This window comes from Saccostrea echinata, unplaced genomic scaffold (genome assembly GCF_033153115.1).
Source record: "Saccostrea echinata isolate AGI-Se365-2 ecotype Australia unplaced genomic scaffold, CSIRO_AGI_Sech_v1 ptg000009l, whole genome shotgun sequence".
NCBI classification, from domain to species: Eukaryota; Metazoa; Mollusca; class Bivalvia; order Ostreida; family Ostreidae; genus Saccostrea; species Saccostrea echinata.
In genome coordinates, this window is record NW_026889758.1 from 14,030,109 (window position 1) to 14,053,259 (window position 23,151).

Sequence of the window (23,151 nt, forward strand, 5' to 3'; positions counted from 1 at the left end):
AAAGGACCTTCTTGTCCAAAAACCAATTTCCCGACGTGCACTGCGCACCGTTTTTGCCAAGATATGAAGTTGGTGATTACCAATGGTGGTCCGTGACGTTGCGACGGGAGCAGTCTCCCACTTAAAAATCAAATGATATACCCTGATTGACTACCATATCGCTTGTAGTCATCCAGTGCCTTGGTGTCCCTATCAAATCCACCCAACTTCCGGTCGCCCCAATTTTGTGGAACAATCTTGAAATTATTGTGTGGTGCTCACTCAATGCCGTCGATATCTATTGTAAACATTTTTATGATCGTTAATTCATTTTCAACAATTTTTCACCAGAGAAATTCATAATCATTTATTCTTTTAATTTTTCACAAATTTCCTCAAAGGACCCCCCTGCAGACACCATACTGGCTGCCTAAACACGCTCTTCTAGAGTCAAACGCCGCATACGGTGTAACTTTTTTTCTGAGTTTTTAATTAGTACAAGCATAAAGAACACAACCACAAAGAAAAAATTAGAAATTTATTCCACCAAAAAATTTTGGATATGATTTTATTTTTTTCTTTGAAGTGGTTACGCTTCAGTAAACATTATTATTTATCAGTTAAAGCATTTAAATGTCTCATTTTTTATTAAAGTAATATAATTATATATCAAAAACATCATAAACAAGTTTTGAAAAGAAAAATGTTAATTTATTTAGGTGGTGCGTTAGCAATTTTGTCTAGTGTGTATATATATATATATATATATATATATATATATATATATATATATATATATATATATATATATATATATATATATATATATATATATATATATATATATATATATATATATATATATAAAGCACTAAAAACCAACAACACTGTATATCCTAAGTGTCGGATCTACTAAGTAGATACAAGGTCACGGATGGAAATTTATATAAAGCACTAAAAATGACCAACGACACGAACAATAATAATTGTCAATTATTACTGTTCGTGTCGTTGGTCATTTTTAGTGCTTTATATATATATATATGGTTTTGTAACAACCATTATATCTTTAAGACTGTGAATACCTACCGTTATTCATTCCTTTAACACAACATGAGATCCATATGCCTTGCCCTGTATCGTATCACTTGTATGTAATTTGTTCAGCATTTCATCACTTAAAATCTCTTTTTATAAAAGTTGTAAACCATGTGTGTAAAAACTTTTAAATGAAGATTGATACATCCCTTATAGTGTCCAATATAACAAAAAACATTTCATTTATACATGTACATAATCCCCACCCCCCTTTAAGAATATACTCCCGAAATGCTAAAATCTAAAGCCTTTCTCATATCAGAGCCACTTTGGTAAATAACAAAGTTGTTTATGTCTTCTCAGCATATGCATTTAAAAGTCACAAACCTTTATCATATATATAAAAAAAATTTATTCAACAAAAATTCACTACAATAAAGTATTGGTGTGTCTTCATCACTGGACATGACAGTAGTACCACTACATGTTCAAATATGTAGAATTAATGAAAACTTAGGAAGTTCATTTCTTGAACAAAATTGTTTCTCTGACACTAAAGTTTTCCACCCTGTTTCATCAAACAATGTTTTATACATTCAAACTGTTGAACTTCAGTGATATTGTCACATGTAAATACTTACATATTTTTAGCAAAAAACAAATAAAAAACCAATGAAAAACATATAAAGTGGCTGGTCAGAGGATTTTAGGATGACATGTATTTAAACACTTGTTTCTTTTTTTTTTACACAGATTTTAAAAGAAACAAGTACAGCAGTAAATGTATTAAAAAACCTGCAATCTTATGTGGGGTTATATTTATAAGTTACGTGTTAACTATATACACCTGAAAACTCTTATGCTTCAATATTTATTAGCAAACTATACAAAAGTTGAAAAAATGTACAAAAATGTCAATTCATACTAACAAACACTAAGAAATGCTTAGAATTTGGGGTTTGTCTTTATAATATCTTTGAAAAATAAATACTCTATTTTTTTTTTCTAATTTCCAATGAAATAATTCTATTTTTCAGTGTCAGAGCAATTCATTCACAGAATAAACAACCTGTCCATTACTGAGATAGAGCGAATCATGAGGCTGAAATGAAACACAACATACAACAATTCTCTGGCTCTCTCATGCTTCCTATTCAATCATCTCTCATTCTCTCTCACACACACTTATAACCCGTGTTTTCCCTAAATAAGTCCTTTCATTTTCTTGTACTCTGCGAGATTGAGGGAGCGTTTGGGGGCTGCCTCCTTTACTGGTTGTAGGCTCCTACTGTTGGCAGCCACTGCTGGATCTGAAAAAAGAAACAACTGCTTCAGCAACTGACTCCTGGAAATTGACAAAGGCTGGCTGAACTTTTCTGATACTTTAAAATAGCACAATTGTACTACTTCAAACAATCCTACAAAAGTATATGAATTTGAACTGAACAGAGGTAAGCACTGGTATCACTTGTGAGCGAATTTAAATAATGGCCTTCACATGAGTCAATTAAGCATAAATTGCAGGTGTGATGTAGCTTTCAAATCATGCATCAGTCTGCATCCATATATACATACTTGGTTTGAACATCACTCCTGTTGAATATGAACATATCTAAATGCTGACATTGAGACTACAGAAAATGTGGATTGTCAGACATGAATACTAATTCCCGTATACCCTCTTACTTTGCTAAATGGGTATAATCGTCAATTCCTTTAAGTGGTACAATAAATTCATTTGTAGCCACACTAGAGCCCCAGATCTCACAAATGACAATCAGAGCTACATATTGGTCCTAATACTCACTGGTAGCAGGGACATCCAGATCAATTTCAATGTTAAAATCATGGACAGCAAACAAGTCCTCTGAGGACTTCCGCCGGTCTGGTTTTTCTAGCCCTGTTCCAGATAAATGGATGTGAAACTGGTTTTGATCACTGGTCTCTCTCTCTTTGTTAGCAATCTCCTCCTGTGCATAACCACAGAACCATTAAAATTTACTACTGACAAGGATGACATGAAAAATGTAAATGTTAGCAAAAAATTTGTAAATGTTCACAAAAAAATTGTTGAATGTTCACAAAAAATCCTTAAATGTTCTCAAAAAATTAGAATTTTAGAAACAAATCCAACCAACAGATAATTTACAAGTCAAATATGAACATCCTATCTTTTCTCATTCAAAAGTTTATTACAATTTTAAAATTTTTTAAGAATAGGTCAAACTTTAAGATAAGGTCGTGGGTCAAAAAATAACTATATATTTGGAAAGGTCTTGTCACAGGTAATGTACATGTGAAATATGAAAGCCACATCTTTTTTTCATTCAAAAGTTATGGTCAAGGTTGAAGTTTTGCTACAGACTGACAGACAGATGAATGAGGTTTAATGTCTTCTCCCTTTCATGAAAGAGGGGATGGATATATTTGGTGATTCTTAGATACTTCCCAACTCTGCTTGCCAGGATTGGGGTGGGGTGGGAGGGTAATCCACTGTCTACTCTTGGTGCTAGAGATAAGGAAATTACCAGAGATTTCCTACGTGAGGCCTCTTCAAGTTTTCTTCTTTCTGCCATCCTTTCTTGTACTTTAGCCTCCAATTCTGGATCACGGGCCTGAAAAAATGTTTAATCATTACTATATAAAATTTACTTACACCCAATATCTGGTCAGTGGAATCAAATGGATACAAAAATTGTGATGGTAGCTTTGACAATTTTAATTTCACAAGTAAGATGAATTTAATTAATAACTTTACAGTAAACAATATACAATTCTGAAATGTTTTGTCCTTTGGCTTCAATGTCAGTCAGTATACTTTAAAAGTTGGTCAACTTGCTGGCCATACTCAAACGAAGATTGTCGGTACATACTGTACACTATTAAGATGCTTGAAATTGAACTGTTTATGAAACCATTGAAAAGTCATATCAAGTATTCTAGATCCCAGAAGCACAATACAATTTCATGATAACAATTATAAAATTTACTGAAACTATGGTACTATTGGGAAACAGATTACTGAGTTTACAGCCACTAGGAAAAAAAGTTCACATGTATAGAATCCTGGAAAAGAAAAGGCACCTGAATAGCAAACAACTCTTTTCCAATTGGTAATAGATTGTAAAATTTTCTAAATGTTCAAAATTGCAATTCTTTTTTAGCAATGATGAAAAAGACTTTAAAAAATAGCATGCAGAACAGGAGAAACATAAAAACTAAACAAGAACTTGAATGAATAAATAATACAGCTTTATTCAATATTCTCCTTTATCTCATTGAACTATGAACTAATAGATTGTGTTTAAACAAAATAAATACTAGTATTACTTCTTGTAAATAAAAAAATTTAACAAAAAAAAAAATAAATAAATAAACAAAAAAAAACTACTTATTACATACACATGCTATAGCATGCAGGATTTTCTGCAGTGAAAAGGAAAAGATAATTTAATCCAAATAAATAAAAACAAGCAATTCATGTTTATAAGGGATCAGACACAAATACCATTTCAATTCAAAGACACCTTAAGCAAAGGATTACTGTAGAGTAGATTATCAAAAGTGTAACTAATATGAAGATCAGAGCTAGAGAATCAAAAGTGTAACTAATGTGAAGATCAGAGCTAGGGTACTAAAAGTGTAATTAATATGAAGATCAGAGCTAGAGAATCAAAAGTGTAACTAATGTGAAGATCAGATCTAGAGTATCAAAAGTGTAATTAGTGTGAAGATCTGAGCTAGAGTATCAAAAGTGTAACTAATGTGAAGATCAGAGCTAGAGTATCAAAAGTGTAACTAATGTGAAGATCAGCACTAGGGTATCAAAAGTGTAACTAATATGAAGATCAGAGCTAGGGTATCAAAAGTGTAACTAGTGTGAAGATCAGAGCTAGAGTATCAAAAGTGTAACTAATGTGAAGAACAGAGCTAGAGTATCAAAAGTGTAACTCTTTAAATGTGAAGGTTAGAGGCTTAGGTAATATTTATGATCAGGGATTTAGCAGTACTTCATTTTGTGATTGGTAAGATTATATAGGACATAAGAATTTAAAAGTTTACAGATTTATGATGAGGGAGTTGAGAGTCCTTTGTGACTTGGTAAGATTATACGGGAGGTAAGAAGCTGTTTACAGATTTATGATGAGGGAGTTGAGAGTCCTTTGTGACAGGATTTGACTTACCTTTGTGACCAGTGTTGGACGACAGGAGCGTCGAGTGAAGGGATCAGCTACAGCATTCTTCATCTCTAAAAACTCCTTCTTTGATGCCTCCTCTGCCAGGATTTGGTTCCTCAAACGATTTCTTTGGTTGATATAACTAAGAACAACCACAAAATTGTTTAGTTTGGGTTATATACTTAATTTTATATTCTAATCAAAAGTAGTACCAGGTACTACAATTTTATGAACACTGCAAGACCTACCAAAGGACAGAGATTCGAAAAAATTGGCCACAGTAATAAAATTGGACTATCCTTCTCTGTTCTTTGCACTTCAGTGGTACAAACACTAGTAGATACACAGAACATGATAATTTTATGATAAAAATACTAAGTTAATCCTATCTGTGAATACTTTATATCAACAAATCATCAAAGACTTAATAGATGAAATCTCCCTGATATATAAACTCATATAACTAGTGTCATAAATCTGGCAGCTACAGGAATCTACGGTATGTCATATACTTGGCATCCACCTATCAGGTATCAAATGGATAAATCTGACATATAAATTTGATATCCAGGTCTACCTAAAGGATACATCTGAAATTCAAGCCCGACTAATGGACATCTCTCTGATACAGAACTGATATATGCCTAATTACCAGAAGATTATAAGTCTATGTTTAAACAATTTCAATATCACATCTACAAGATCTTCTCCCTTACCTAATGGATGATATGTTGTTAGTTCTCCTCCTATCCAATTCATTGGCCCTCTCTTCCAATTCTTCTAGCTCCTGTGAGATTTTGTACTGAGCTGCTGTGTCCCCCTCTAAATCAGCTGCTTCCTGTAAAAAACAAATGTCAAAGACGTGTGTCTACTTCCTCAGATGACACTGCCCGAAATTTAGTTCTAGTGTAGAAGACATTAAGGTAAACTCAAAGAACATAGTCAGAAACTTAATTCTCAACTCAGATTAAATTATTTCAATAACAATCAATTTTACACTCCAATGATAATGTGTAACAATCAATTCTACACTTAAATGATAATGTGTATCAATCAATCCTACACTTAAGTGATAATGTGTAACTATCAATTCTTTACTTAAATGATATTGTGTAGCAACCAATTCTATACTCAAATGATGATGTTTAATAAATTCAAAACCATTAAAACATGAAAACAAGTGCCCCTACCTTTTGTTTGAGTAAGAGGGTTTTCTTAATGGCATAATTATGAGGATTCTTTTTAAATTTCTGCTTCTCAGCAACAATCTGAAAAAGCATGAAAATCTTCAGTACTAAGTCATATCCTTTCTAGAAACAGATGTACTCAGATTCATGTCTTTCAAAAAAATTGTATAATTTACACAGAAGAAATTTTACATACATTTATAAAGCAAAGATACACTGTATTTACTATTTTAAATCCACATGTATGTTACTGCACCCACTCCAGTGCAGTGCTAATTCGCAACTTTTTAAAAACTTTTACCTCTTCGATATCATTTTCTTTGAACTTGTAATTGAGTGCTTCCTGAATACTTTTGGCCTTCTTGTCTATATCCTGAAGTGTAGGTAAAGGTATGTCTCCAAGAGTCATTGCTTCTTGCCATTTAAAGAACTCTGAATCTGTGAAATCTTGGTTAGATACAAATTCCAGTCGATAAACACGTTCAGAATGTCCATGCCTGCAATTATTTCCAAATAAGCAGTCATCATCCTGATAAATAAAACATATTTGAAAAATGTTGGTTTTTCACAAATACATCCTTTAGTACATTTATTTACCGCAATTTGAGACCCTTATTTGTTCGTGTTGTACCAAGCTGATATATTTTTGCAGTTTCCATTGTGTCAACAATTTCAGCGATCTAGCAAAAAAAAGGTTTCTTTTTAAAAAATATACAGGGTATATTCTGTGTGAATAAATTAGATTATTAGATTTAATAAGTTACTTCAATCTCAACTTGATGAACATTTATATTACTTATAAAATTTGATTCTTCCATACGAAAGAATTCATTCCATTGTGGTATAGGATTGTGACTTACTCTATATACCGCGCGCCCCTCGTGGTTACCAATACCAATTCTCACGTAACAGCCGCACACCGTCTTCTTAAAGAATGGCATGTGACACCATCTAACGACGTAAAGAAAATAATGTAAAGTGATTTTTGTCACTTGATTTATAATTGTAGCCCTTCCAAATCATGAAAATAATCATGGCCTAAATTTCAGTGGCTAAATGTACATTGTACTTGGTAGTAAAATCATTATTTTAAATAGTTTTCCTGCAATACTTATTCAATTATAAAAACAAGAGGCCCATGGACCACATCACTCACCTGAGATACTATGGCCCTGCCATTCTCCATCAGCACCCCCCCTCCCCCATATATTCTTATGTAAAACTTTGATCACATATTGTTGCCCCATCCTAGCCCCAGGAATCAGAAATTGAAGAAATCTGAAACCAACTTCCTGAAGTTGTGCTATATAAATATGACTAATCATGGCTTTGCTGTTCTTGAGTAAAAGTTATAAAAATAAAAATTCCTGTATATTCTTATGTAAAACTTTTATCTTCATTGTGACCCACCCTTCCCCCCAGGCATAATGATTTGAACAAACTTGAATCTACACTATCTGATGATGCTTCCATATAAATATGTCTAATCTTGGTTTTGCTGTTGTCGAGAAGAAGAATTTTTAAGATTCTTCCTATATTTTGCTCTGTTAAACATTGATCACATATTGTTGCCCCATATGTATTTCTATGTAAAAGTTAGATCTATTGTGGCTCCATCCTACCCCCGGGGGTCATAGTTTGAACAAATATGAATCTGAACTACCCAAGGATGCTACCATATAAATATGACTATCATGGCTTTGTTGATCTCGAGAAGATTTTTAAAGATTTTTCCTGTATATTTCTATGTAAAACTTTGATGACCTATAATGGTACCACACTAACCCTAGGGGTCATGGTTTGAAAAATCTTGAATCTAGACTATGTAATGAAGCTTTCACCTAAGTTTCATCTTTTCTGTCCTATTGGTTCTAGAGAAGATTTTTAAAAGATGTCATTAAATTTTGACTTATTATTAGGGATGTCAATTTTGTCCATTATTCATATTCGAATATTCAATGAAAGTATTCGAATATATTCGAATATTCGATAAAATAAATAAAATTTAGTTAATTTCAAATGTACATCATTATACTCTCATGGCAGGTTTGCGTCGGTATTTGGAAGTAAAATTGGACATAGACTTTTGTAGGCGCACAATAAGGAATTCTACATTTGACATCTGTCAATGTTTGAAATAAATGATTGATTTAAGTGTATACAACCGAAATATAAATGTAACAAATGATATCTATACAAGTTCAAACCAACGAACCAGTGGTTTAACCAGGGGCAAGATTGTCGTTTACTCTTCAGATTCAAAAACACGTAATTAATTACAATTATCTGCTTAATAAAAGATGTAATATAATCTTTGATACAATGTTTTGACAATATAAACAAACAATTCCATGGACAATTTTCCTAGCTCATTAATTTCCCGATAATGATTTTAAATTTTTAAAATCATATTTAACCCGAGATAATCAAGTAATTGATGCATTATTCTGAAAATGAGCCCTTTACAATATTACAGGCTGATTCTATCAAAGATGTAATTCAATGATCAATAAAAATTATTTTCATAAGTACATCCTTCACGTCTCTTAGACATTCAAAAAGGTTTCATTTCATTGTCCTCGGTTCTAGATCCGATCATATTAAACTACTGAAAGTACTTTTTGTATCATACATTAATAGTCCTTGTTTATTTCTATATACCTTACTATTTCTTTATACCTTACTCAAAATGAAAAAAATTGGAAGATCTATAAGACAAGAAAGTAGCGAAAGGAATCAGGGGATCGCTGGTAAATAAAACGGGGATAATTCCAGAACTGTTCTAATTAAAATTTATTACCTTTTTTGTGAAATCTGAAAACCACCGAATATTCGAATCTCAAATTCATATTCGAATATTAACTCATCGAATGAATATTCGAATGTTCGAATATTCGTTGACATCCCTACTTATTATCTATCCTAGAAAGAGAGTGCGGCAGCTGTGGCTCTTCATTTGAACAACTTGAATCTCTTTCACTTAAGAATGCTTTGTGGCAAGTTTGGCTAAAATTGGCCCAGTGGTTCTTGAGGAGAAGTCAAAAATATGAAAAGTTTACGGATGATAGACAGATGCCAGACACCCTTCAATCTGAAAAGCTCACTTGAGCCTTCGGCTCAGGGAAGCTGACCAAGAGCATATTCTAAGACAACCAAAATAGATGTACACACATATTTTAAACCCATTTCATTTACAATTTTAAGCATTTATTGCAATATTTAAGTTTTAGACAGAAAAAAAATTCTGCTTCATTTACTTACTTTTCCAACTTGTGTCGTGACAGACGAATCTTGGAGAGATCTTCTTTACAAGACACAAATTTGGGTTTCCTTGATTCATAAGACCTATAATGAGATTTTTCCAACATATATTGAAAATTAAATTTATGGCAACGAATGCCATAAAATTTTGCAGTAAATATCTTAAATGTTTTTACTGGTAACTGATGCAAGAATGAGAAAAAAAAATTCAGATGAGAAAGATTTAAATTGTGATCAGTTGTATAATGTTCATCTACATTAAACACAGGCACTTGTAATAACATAAGGTATCTAACTTTGAATTTAAATGGAGTACCCTCTCCCCAGAATTGCAACCATTATGCTTGCAGAGAAAAATGTACTCGTAAAGTGTTTATTACCATTCTCTTCCACAATTATTATTTTTTTTTTTTTAATCTCTTTTCTTTTATCTATGGAAACAGTGTCCAAACTCTGCTCACCAACTGGAAAATTCATTTCACACTACAAAGTTCCATGAACTCATCACTGGCAGAATATCTAGTTGAATTTTGATTAGCTAAAAGACTGTTTCTAAAATTACATTGGAAAAATATTGTACAGTGCCCACTGTCCAATCTGACAACAGTGGAATCCAGCACACTGAACTTTCCGAGCTCATATTTTATAAATATTCCCAAATATTTCATATTTCTTTTTAATTTATATAGATTAAAACACTGTATATTCCGACCACTGTACACTCCAAACACCACTTTAAGTTGTCCATCAAATTTTAAAATATTGCATCTGTTTGATTGAAATTCAATTGCAATCACAATGTTTTAGAGTTACATCTTGTTTGTATAAAAAGTTGTGTGACAATATTAAATGCACAAGTAAACAATGGAGAAAAACTGGACAAAAATGTAGTGCAGAAAAAAAAATACCACTGTGTAGAGAAGGTAGACAAAATATTTATTTTAATATCTACTGTCAGTAAGTAAAATGCTAAAAATTAAACTGCAACATCTCTGCAGTTCCATTTAAAAAAAAAAAAACATCGTACAATGTATATTACTAGAGTTTACTAACGCTGTTTTTAAAAAAAAATACTAGTCAGCCGAAGGTATATTTTATACAAATAACACACAATTATGCAAATACTTTGACAATAAAAACACATGTGCTGTAAACCTAATGAAAAATGATTTTTTTTTTGTACAAAGTCATCCAGCCAGGGATTTTTTTACCCTTTGATTCCAGGGGCCGGGGTCGTCAAGATTGGGAAAAATAGCGATATTTGGCTGAAATTGGGAAAAATATCTTCATAGAAATAAATAGGAAAAAACAGGCAAAAGTCAAATATTTAATCATTTTTCTTATTTTTTATGCCCCCGGATCGAAAGATCACGGGGGTATATTGTTTTTGTCCTGTCTGTCTGTTTGTCTGTTTATCTGTTTGTCCGTTTGTTTGTCTGTTGTCAACTTTAACCTAGCCCATAACTTTTGATTGGTTGGAGCTATGACTTTCATATTTCACATGTGTATTCCTTGTGACAAGACCTTTCTTTGGGTACCATCATATTTGACCTTTTGACCTTGACCTTGGAGTTTGACCTACTTTTGCAAAATTTTATGAGACTTTAACCTTGGCCATAACTTCTGAACAGTTGGTGCTTGGGGTTTCAAACTTCACATGTGTATTTTTTGTGACAAGGCCTTCCTTTGGATACCAACCACTTTGACCCTTTGACCTTGACCTAGGAGTTTGACCTACTTTTGAAAAAACTTTAACCTTGGCCATAACTTTTGAATGGTTGGTGCTAGGGCTTTCATAATTCACATATGTAATCCTTGTGACAAGATCTTCCTTTGGATACCAACCACTTTGACCTTGACCTTGACGTTTGACTTTTATTTAAAAAACTTTAACCTTCGCCATAACTTCTGAACAGTTGTATCTAGGTCTTTCAAATTTCACAGGTGTATTCCTCGAGACAAGACCTTTCTTTGGGTATCAACATCTCTTATCTTTTGGCCTGGATTTTGACTTGCATTTGAAGAAACTTTAACCTTCGCCATAAGCTGCCATATGGGGGCATCAGTGTTTCACAAACATATCTTGTTTCATAGTATGAAACTGGCTTAAACCAGCTTTAGTGATATGAAATAATAGCAGCTGTTGAAGTTCAGAAGCTTAAAAATGACAAAGCCGCAGGGTATGATAAGATTGTAAATGAACATTTATAAGTTCAATCAGGGACCTATATACTATATAGGTCCCTGGTTCAATTGTCATCTTTTTTACCTTTATGTAAGAAGTACTTTAAAATAAAATTTGATAGTGGGTTTGTTCCAGATGAGTGGTTAATCGGTATTGTTTAACCAATTTATAAGAACAAAAGCGATTCAACCGCGCCTGAAAATTACCGTCCTAGGCAAACTCACAGTAAACTGGAGTCAATTGGAGAGACTGACATGATGCACATTTATTTATTAAATAACGATCCCGATTTTAATATTTAAACATCGATCCCGCATTAAAAAGTATGCATGCAAACATCCGTAGTATTCCGAATAACTTCTCGGAACTCCTCGGATGGCTCGTACATCGCACATAGAGAACATAAACACCTTTTTTGTCATTATTTTATTTTAATAATTTACAATTTAATACTTTTTTTATATAGGGAATTTTTTGCTTTAATATTGGGAAAAACATGCACTTTTCAGCATTGGGAATGGGGCCGAATTTCGGCCCCAGAGAGACCCTAAAAAAATTCCTGCAGCTAATCATAATGCTCAGAAATATTCAACAATGAGTAATCCGACACACTGTCTAATCCGACACACTGTCTTATCCGTCACTGATTTTATTTCCCACTACATGTGGGATAAGACAGGTTTCACTGTAATGTTTTTAGGAAAATAATAGTAAAAAATTCATATTAAAACTACAATATATATACCCTTGTACTGATTTTTGTAGATTAATTTTTTGTAGAAGAGAATGGTAATAAAGAGCTTGCCAGTGCATTTTCTCTGCAAGTGCAAATGACTTTGATTCTGGGGAGGGTATCACTCCATGTAATTTGGAGTAGGATACCTTGTGTTATTATTATACTATGTAATAAAAAATTATAACAAAAACAAGTGCCTGCAGCTTCAAGTCAGTACTTATAAAAAATTTTTGTTTATCTTTTTTTGAATATCTTTTTTTGGTGTATAAAGAAAATAAATAAAATGACAATCCAGAAACATACCAAATGATTAAGCAGATTTCCAACTTCAGTTCAAGGTCAAATGGGAAAAAACTTTTAAATCATTCATTTTGTAACAAAAAGATTAAACAGAAAACACTTACTCCTCCCCCTCTGAATCCGACCTTGCAGATGACCTTGAACTGCTACTGCTTTCAGACTCAGATCCAGAATCATCTCCCCGCTCCTTTTCAGGTTCAGATTTAGGATCCTCCTCTTCATCGTCATCATCATCAGAGTATATATCACTTGTTTTCAGCAGTTTCTTTTTTTGTTCTTGTTTTTCTTCCTGTTTTTTAATCTGTTCCTCAGCTATTACACAATTAAAAGAAAACATTTATTAATTATTTCAGCAAATACTTCTTTTTCTATCTTAATAAGCACATGACTCTAAATCACATATATACATGTAGCTTCTTGTTATGTTCCCCAAACGAAGTTTGGGAACATATTGTTTTTACTCTGTTTCTTATTATTATTATTATTATTAAGGTCTTCCGTCTTCACGGAAGACCTTATAGTGATTCTACTGTTTCTTATTATTATTATTATTATTATTATTATTTTTTTCCCCAAAATTTTGTGCAGGCGATTTCTCAAAAACGATTCAGTGGTTTTAAATGAAACTTTCAGGAATTATGCGTCGTCAAATGAACTTTGTTCATCAGAAGGAAAATTTGGAAAACTCGCTTCTGGTGCCAAGTTATTGACAGTTTTCTGATTTTAAAATGAAATTTTGTCCCCCCTTTTTTTCAAAAATGGTTTAAGATATGAACTGGAGACTTGTTAGAGATGATAGGTTATGTCTTCTAGATGAGGGGAATCACCTTTTTGTGCGTCGTCAATACTTCCGGTCGTTACCGGATGCGAATTTAAAAAAGTCGTATTTTTAAACTTTTTTGTTTTTCTATATTTTTCTTTTATTTTAACAAGGTTAATAGAGACTCTTCTGAAAATGCTTTATATATAATTTATTTTAGAATTGATCAATCCAAACTCTAGATATTCGCATTTCTAAATTTGAAGCGGGTCCAAAATGGCTGCTGTCTCTGTAAACTCCGATAAGTAGGTCAGAATTTACGGAGTCAGCCGAGCGTTTGTTTGAATGAAAGTACCATAAGGATCAAAGAAATGTGAAGGAAATGTTGGATTGTCACATCACAATTACGTTGCAATTCTGTTTCGCAATAGAGTTTTAATCCGGGGTTTCCTCAAACGTCTACTATAATTTTTCTTGTCTGTATCTCAAAGTAGAAAAACGACATGACTACATGTGGAAATACGATAACTACAACCTTTTGTTTTACACCACGGAAAAACTGATCCTAAACCATGGTTATAAGTAAAAGCTTTTCAAGAAACTTGCCTGACTAAAGCAATCAATATATAGTAATTATTACGTGGCCATTGTTTTTTCCCCATGCAGGCTTGTGTCATATTAAATGAACAGAAATAAGAAAACCATTTTTTTAAAGATTGTTTAATGAAAATGATTTAAATATTTTTTTTCTAAAAGATGTTGTTATTGAACATAAATGGTATCAGATTCCTTGACCGTCGCAGGACGAGACATATGCATGTTTTTGGGCGAAACATTCTAGTCTTCCCATGAATGTGTAACTAATCGGGATAGTCCACTTTGGGGGTAAACAGGAAAATAAAACTTGTAGAAAATCTTACCTAAATCACTGCTTCAGTGTTACTTATCCATACGATATATAATAAGTACAATATGATAAATATACTTTCTCAAGCTCGATATTCAGGTTATAAGAACATACATTTTGAAATTTCATTGAAACCATCACCATTCAATAGAAAATACATTCCGAAGGATATGCGCGAATATTTACCCGTGACATTTCGCGCGAAATAATGTATCGTGATCAACCTTTCGTAGTAGACAAATGGTCTGATGCAGAAGTATATAGAAGTGCAGAAAAAGATTACATGGACATGCCTGTATATGGACTTACATGAAATAAAAAGTTGAATACATAAAGAATAAAAGAAAGTAAACAGTATCAACAGAGAATGGCTAAAGATATGAATATGAAACTTGCTGAGGTGATAGAGCATCAAATGTAGATATATTTATCGACAATTAATTTTCGTCGTTCTTACTTCCGGTCGCAAACGAAAGTGAATTCAAAAATGTTATATTTGCAACTTTTTTGTTTTTCAATATTTTTCTTTGGGATTTACAGGGTTAATAGAGAGTCTTTTAGGAGTTTTATGTATGTTTTCATCTTTTTGATTGAAAAAGTTTGCAGAGATTTTTTTTTAAATAAAATTCACTTCCGGTCGAGTGATTACCTGTCCTCAAAATCAGAATTTATTCTCACAATATTGCTTGGCAACAGTAAACGACTGAAGTCTAAAACTTTCAGGTCTGATAGTCAGTCATCAGTTTATTTGAATCGTGAGAAAATCTTGTATCGCCGTTACTTCCGGTCGTGACAGGAAGTGATGCAAAGAAGTGAATGGTTAATGGTTAGCTTTCTTGAATTTTCACGCTGAATTTCTTTTATCACTTTTTCAGAGTGAATTTTTGCTTTTATTTTCAGAATCGGACGGAAGACCTCTCATTGCTCGCAATGAGTTTCTAGTTATTATTATTATTCTTTTTTTCTACTTTCTTCTCCGGTACTTTTTTGTCCGGGAGTGTTCTCATAGAACCACTTATCCGATTGACATGAAACCTTTTTAGGGTTAATAGGCATGTTGTGTAGGTGTTCGGAACGAAGGTCATTTTGCGCGCACATGCATGCACGTGCGCGCGCGTGCAATGAGTGAAATGACTGATATACTTGATGAAGCCGTAACTTTTATATTTCTTGATGAATTGCTTTGAAACTCAAAATATAAAGATATATTAGTAGTCTAAACAAGATAACATGGTCAAATTAGCATGAACTCACGCGCATGCACGTGCGCTCTTCTCTGATTGGCTGATACAAAAATCTCAATAATTTCCTTGTTTTTTGACAAAATACTTTGAAATTTAGAATATAAGTATATATTGTAAGGTGCTACAACATGCTATATAGGAAATTTCTTGAAAACACGCGCATGCAGGTGTGCTGCAATCTGATTGGTTGAAACTTTAAATGTCTATAACTCCCTTGGTTTTCAACAAAACAGGATGAAATTTACGACATGGATAGGCACATAGAGCTCCTACATTATGATACTATCAAAATTGAATGCAAGGCCATGCATGCGCGTATGCTGAATTCTGATTGGCTAATACTTAAAGGGTTACATCTCTCTTATTTTTCAATGAAATTCTTTAATATTTAACACAAATGTATGCATTGTGAGACACTATGAGAAAATAAATGTGAAAAATGTAGAAAACATGTGCAAGCACATGCGCTGAAATTTGACTGGCTAATACCCATATAGCTATATCGGAGTAGTATTCCAATGATATACCCTTAAAATTAAAGTGTCCATCTATATTACAAAGGTATTGTCTAATTTATTGAAGGTTGTAGGGAATGGGGCATCATAAGGGATTGGGGAGCCGTTTGGGGAACATCTGTAACGGTTCCCGTTACAATTAGCACTAGTTTAAATGTATATTTAAAAAAAATTCATATCTTCTTTTATTTGTTTATGGATGGGCTCTTCCCCTTTTTTCAATGAGAGAGCTTCAAAATGAGAATTTTTCAAAGTCATTTTTTTCTCCCATGACCTATTGTCTACAGTCCTTTTTCCTGAGAGTCGGAGAGAGAACCAGAGTCTCACCTATTTTCTTTTTTTCCTCTCGTTTCTTCATAAGGTCTGTAAGAGCAGAGAATTTTTTATTATCCTTCTTCTCCTCCATATTTTTACGTCTTTCGATACTCCTTTGAGTGACTGATTTCAGATCTTTTAGGTCTTGGACAGAGGACACAAGTACTTTCTCCTTCTTCTTTTGCTCTTTTTTCTTCTGTTGCTTTAATTTTTTCTCTATCTCAAATCTAGCAAAGACCAAAAAACAGAACAAAATGATAGTTTTTTTTTTACTGAAGACTTCTGATTTTCACTTTGCCAAAATGTAAACATAGGTAATCAAAGATTATGAAGCTCAACTATAGATGTTATCTATAAGTAAGGCACCAGCCTTACTTACACCAAATTTTTGTCCCCTGCTTTTGCATGTTTTTATCTAAGGTCTGACCTAGTGTTTAGTGCTTGCTGTTTTTATCTAATGCCTGACCTAGTGTTTAGTGCCTGTTGTTTTTATCTAATGCCTGATCTAGTGTTTAGTGCCTGTTGTTTTTATCTAATGCCTGATCTAGTGTTTAGTGCCTGTTGTTTTTATCTAATGCCTGACCTAAGTGTTTAGTGCCTATTGTGTATTTATCTAATGCCTGACCTAGCTTTTAGTGCCTGTCAACTTTATTTAATGCTTGACCTAGTGTTTAGTGCCTGCTGTTTTTATCTAATGTCTGACCTAAGTGTTTAGTGCCTGTTGTTTTTATCTAAGGTCTAACCTAGTGTTTAGTGCCTGTTGTTTTTATTTAATGCCTGACCTAGTGTTTAGTGCCTGTTGTTTTTATCTAAGGTCTGACCTAGTGTTTAGTGCCTGTTGTTTTTATCTAATGCCTGACCTAGTTTTTAGTGCCTGTTTTTATCTAAAGTCTGACCTAGTTTTTATTGCCTGTTGTTTTTATCCAATGCTTACCTATTTTTCAGTGCCTGTTTTTTTTTCTAAAGCCTGACCTAGTTTTTAGTGTCTAACATCTTTATTTAACACCTGACCTAGTTTTAAGTGCCTGTCGTCTTTCTATTCTGTTGTATAGTTCCTGCTCTCTTTCTTTCTCTGTCATTTGTTCTAATCTCAGTCTGTCTTCTTCATCCCCTATCAGATTTTCATCATAGCCATCATTAAACTGTTCCTCTTGATCTGAGTCGGAGACAGCTCCATCATCGCTGGATGACACTTCACCTACAAATAAGGTAATCCTAACATTGGACATGTTCTTCTTCTACTGTATGATCATAATTATGTTTTAAGAAGATAAAAAATCTACATTTGGGTATCAAAGAACTACAAACATGTTCCTTTATGAGGAAGAAAGTACATCTTCATGCAGTCAAACTTGTCATGGAGGTCACCTTTATCCAGTAGTCACCTGTCCTAAGCAGGCATTTTATTTCCAATCAATGAAACATCCTATATAATGTATCTCTAATATGTCACCTGTATAACATAGTCAGCTGTCATCAAATTTCATGCTAATTCGCCATTTTTCCTCATCTATAGTGGCCATTTTGTCCAATCCTGTGACCACACAGAGAGTCAGGTGATTCCCATTTTTTTGTTACTAATCTAAATATTTGGTATAGCATGACGCTATCAAGGAAGAAAACAATTGGTCTAATTGATTGGATAAGCTTATATATTATTGGAACAAATGCAAAACTCAAACAAGGGTTAAAGTAAGTGCAATTTAAATCTGGTTTAAAATTCTTATAGAGATATTAAATAGAACATAACCTTATTTGTCTTTTAATGGATATGGTAATAAGATATTTTCTAATCATTAGTTCACATTTCTCATACCCAACTCCAATAGCAGCAAATCTATGTCATAAATTCTTGTGGCTCAGACATCTATTAATGTCAAACATTTTTCAGGCTTACACACCTGTTTTCTCTATGCCATACCTTCTCCAAGCTCAAACACCTGTTTTCTATGTCATACCTTCTCTAAGCTCAGACACCTGATTTCTATGTCATACCTTCTTCAGGCTCAGACACCTGTTTTCTATGTCATACCTTCTCTAAGCTCAGACACCTGATTTCTATGTCATACCTTCTTCTGGCTCAGACACCTGGTTTCTATGTCATACCTTCTCTAAGCTCAGACACCTGTTTTCTATGTCATACCTTCTCTAAGCTCAGACACCTGATTTCTATGTCATACCGTCTTCTGGCTCAGACACCTGATTTCTATGTCATACCTTCTTCAGGCTCAGACACCTGATTTCTATGTCATACCGTCTTCTGGCTCAGACACCTGGTTTCTATGTCATACATTTGTCAGGTTCAGACACCTAATTTCTATGTCAAACCTTCTTCTGGCTCAGACACCTGATTTCTATGTCATACCTTCTTCAGGTTCAGACACCTGGTTTCTATGTCCTACCTTCTTCAGGCTCAGACACCTGTTTGTCACTTTCTGCTCCACTTTCATCTGATGACACAGCTGCTTTTCTCTTTGTTTTTTTGGATGAAGATTTTGTTTTCTTTTTCTTGCTTCCTTTCTTTCCAAAATTCCACTATACAAAAGATAATAACAGATTAGTGTAAACCTCATTAATATTGTGAATGTCAGCAGTATTCTCACAATGATTAGGTAAATTATACTCATGTTTAACAAACCAATAATTACTGTGTAAGAGACTCACAGAAGGGCTTGACTTTGTATATTAAAATTTTGTAAACTGACTTTAAATTACATTTATATATGTAGAATCTTTAGCATATTAATACAGCAAAATTGGAATTTTTAGGGAGACGAAAATTCAGCGATTTGTCCTTAAAAAATGAGTATTGAATTTTAATAAGAAGTAATTTTAGCAATTTTATGGTACATAGCAAGATAACAGTAACTTCTAATGCAGAATAAATTGCTAGTGATACTTAATTTTAGCGATCTCAACACCCTTGATAAAAATGCCAAAATTGAATCCTCGCTAAAATTTCTCTTTATACAGTAATTATTATTATTCTATGCAGTTATGTGGAGGTCAAAACTCCTTTTAAGTTTAATTCTTTAATTTTGAGATCAAAGAATTTAACATTTCTATACAGTCATACATTGAAGTTAGACATTTTTAGTTGTCTTTCTAATGTAAAAAATTACATCTTCGTCACTCTCCGATGTCTCTGATTCCGAGTCACTCTTGGCTTTAGCTGCTGCCTGAGGCTCCGCTGCCGCTGGACGCTTCCTCTTGGCCAGAGCTTTGAAATCCTGAAAATACCCATCTTCAACTTAATCTAATTTCACAAACTTTCAAAGTGAAAGTGTGTGCCAAAGAGACTATGTCAGAGGCTAACACTTGTGAACATTTGAACAATTTAGCATCATTAGTAGGAATACATCAGTACAGATTTAGTGAAGAATTGAAGATCAGCAGACTTTTACATTTAAATTCTTTCACAGTAATCTTTACTTAGAGCAAACTGTTCAAAAAGTTCATTTCTGTATTTCCTTCTTCTTACCACAGAATTTGTTGTGCATAAATGTACAAGCTAGTCATATATATATAGGATCTCCCATGATTTGTAGTTGGATATGATTTTTATCCAATGAGTTGTGTGTTTTTTATCCCCGAGCCTTGGCGAGGGGATAAAAACACACAACGAGTTGGATAAAAGTCATATCCAACTACAAATCATGGGAGATTCTTTTCATCCCATGTTTAATACTTCACAACCAATGTTTTACACTGTTTTATATGGGACTCCACTTTATTTTACTTAATCGCGCTAACGCAAAAACCATTGTGACGTCACAACTGTGGATTATGAAAAAATTATCTAATGAGTCATATCCACAGGATAAAGGGGTAAACATGGGATAAATATATATATATATATATATATATATATATATACATACATACATACATACTGGAAAGTAACCAGGTTTATCGAGGTAAAAAATATTGGTTAACTCATGAATTTTTCAGTTAACCTTAATAGGTGACAGTGGTTTAAAACCTAATTGGCTCAATACAGTAAAACAGACTTACAGCATAGTGCTATGGATGGACAATTTTGCTTGTTATAAACATGTTAATTGGGTAGATTTTACTTTAAGACACGAGACTTATGTCACTCAGCTGAAAAGGGTTAGTCTTGAACACTGATCGACTGATTAGGTTAGTCTTGCACCCGAGAGATTTTGGTTACTGTAGATTCCTTATTTTACACACCAAGTACTTGATATCGCAAATTATTATGCTTCCTGTCAGCTTGTCTCTACATAGTCAATACCCAACTATTTTCGCATAGTGGTCTAAGGATTTATATAGCGTAAGCATACTATGCCGAAATAGAGCACGGCTTCTTTTTCTGAAGAAAATCCGACAGCGCCCACGCCGGGGATCGAACTCACGACCCCAAGATTATCAGTCCGACGCGCTACCGATTACGCTACAGACGCCGTTATTTATAACACTGTATTATAATATATATAAACTTAGTTTCAAAGATTTTACACTAAAAGAAAAAAAAATAAAAAAAATAATTTTTATAAAATAGTATCTTGCAATTTTTTACCCTTCACACAACTAAATTTCTCAACTATCTGTACATGGAACAATCAAAATATTAAAGACAAAAGATCATGACGTACATGTAGCACAATAAGACGTCATAATAGGGGTGTACTAACATGAATGTAAGAGGTGATGAAACATTGGAAAGGGAGAAAATATTGTCGTTTTTATACAACAGTCAGCATAATAATAACAATAGTGTTGTACTTTGCATGCACTATGCCTAAATAGTAGTCAGGGTTTGACACATAGTGCACTTGCCTCCGACTCGTGCACCATGTGTCAAACCCTGACTACTATTTAGGCATAGTGCATGCAAAGTACAACACTATTATATAAATGGCTCTTAGATGTCAAATCGCGAGAACAGTAATTCACGACTGGACAGTTGATCAAGAGATTTTAAATGGACTTTTGCACCATAAAATTAAAAGCAGGTAATTTCATTTTGCGAGCACTGCTTCTCGCAAAATTACGCAATAATTAATTACTCGCATATATTTAGGAATCTATAGTAGTCATTACAGAAGTATTCGACTGATTAGGGTTAGTCTCACATCAATTCAAGAGATTTGGGTTAGTACTCACACACTATTTGACTGATTATGGTAAGTCTAGCATCAGCCTGGGAGATTTGGGGTAGTGTCTTGTTCTTTTAGATTAATTACGAAAGACAGCTGCATCTGTGTTTTTTTGCTAGATCTTTCAGTATCAACGACATCTCGTTGATTAGTTTACCATGAAAAAATGCCTAAGTACGAACGAAAGGCACTGAGCATGCGCCGAATGCACTTCATTAACTATCATTTTTGTCAGTTTTTCACTGAATAAACAACATTTATTGAATGTTTTAAGAGAATGAGGTTTAAAACTTCGTTTAAAATCCAAGTTTTAAACTAAACTTTTATCCGTAGAATTTGATTTTGGGACCAAAAAGGCTCAAAACCTCATACTGGGGCAAAAAAAAAGCTCAAAACCTCATATAATTTGTTATGTCTGTCAGGTTCACAATACATATTTAAAACCAAGGGGAATGAAAATCACTTCACTATAAGCATGAATTCATTGAAAGCATGTTTGCTAAAAGCATATTTTACTGTTTTAGTCCATAAAACCTATGTACATTTCAAATGTCTTAAGATATACATTCATTTTACATAAGCTTGCATGCTTGCAAAGATTAGATACTTTTGGAATAAAATTTTTCCCTAATTCATTTCACTCTAAAATGAATGTATATGCATCATGCTGGTCAAAAGGAAAAGTTTACTAGTTTGGGTATTATAACTATAATCAATATTCTTTTTAAATGAGAGTCAGGTTACCTTTACACATTATCATTTTGTCTTTTACCAGCTGTTTACTTATTTCATTCAGTGTGATAGCAATAAATAAGAGATATTAATGAACGGTGTTGATTATCCTCAAAAATTTTTCGTTCATTCTTAAATTATAATTAATATGACGGGGATCCAATATGACTAATTCAGTGAATGTCTTAAAAATTATCTTGCTAGTATGCAAAGAAAAATGAGTGGGCTTTCATGGAGTAATTAATAAATATAATATTCTGTAAGAGTATTGGGAAGATGTGTAAAAACATGAACAGTAATGTTTTATGTATCAAAACTGGGGGGAATTGGATATTGTTTTGCAAAATTGTTTATCTTTCTATTTTTCCTTTCTATTTATAATACTGAACTGATATAAAATGTATAGGCCTATGCTGTGTTAAAATATTAATCCACAATTCAACAATGCATGTAAAACAACAGGCTCAACCTACTTCGTCAAGGTTTGAGCCACTTTCACTATCGTCACTGTCTGAATCAATCAGAGCAGTCGTCTTCTTTCGTTTAGACATAGTAATCAGGTTTGTAAGAGTCAATTTGAAAACATGGACACTCTTTGGCAGCGCAAAATATCTCTTTTTACCCACAATCCATAGCGAAGGTCGTACGACCTAACATCTCTTGTAGGTTTGAAAGAAATGGGTCAGATTGC

The 23,151-nt window shown here is 33.2% G+C and overlaps 2 protein-coding genes across 2 annotated transcripts in view; both read right to left on the reverse strand.

The window, feature by feature from the left end:
- The window catches only part of LOC133181828 (vesicle transport through interaction with t-SNAREs homolog 1B-like), a 206,400-nt gene that overhangs the window by 144,360 nt on the left and 38,889 nt on the right, over positions 1–23,151 (reverse strand). The gene's annotated exons all lie outside the window — the stretch shown is intronic.
- Positions 1,406–23,127, reverse strand: LOC133181821 (RNA polymerase-associated protein RTF1 homolog). Its single transcript, XM_061316443.1, has 16 exons — positions 22,934–23,127; positions 19,728–19,835; positions 19,008–19,140; positions 17,617–17,803; positions 16,618–16,832; positions 12,969–13,176; positions 9,644–9,727; positions 7,243–7,333; positions 6,980–7,062; positions 6,684–6,879; positions 6,386–6,463; positions 5,912–6,033; positions 5,202–5,337; positions 3,546–3,632; positions 2,825–2,987; positions 1,406–2,327 (listed from the first exon to the last, which is right to left on the reverse strand). The coding sequence occupies exons 1-16, from the start codon at positions 23,009–23,011 to the stop codon at positions 2,221–2,223; spliced, it is 2,076 nt and encodes a 691-aa protein (XP_061172427.1). The 5' UTR covers positions 23,012–23,127; the 3' UTR covers positions 1,406–2,220.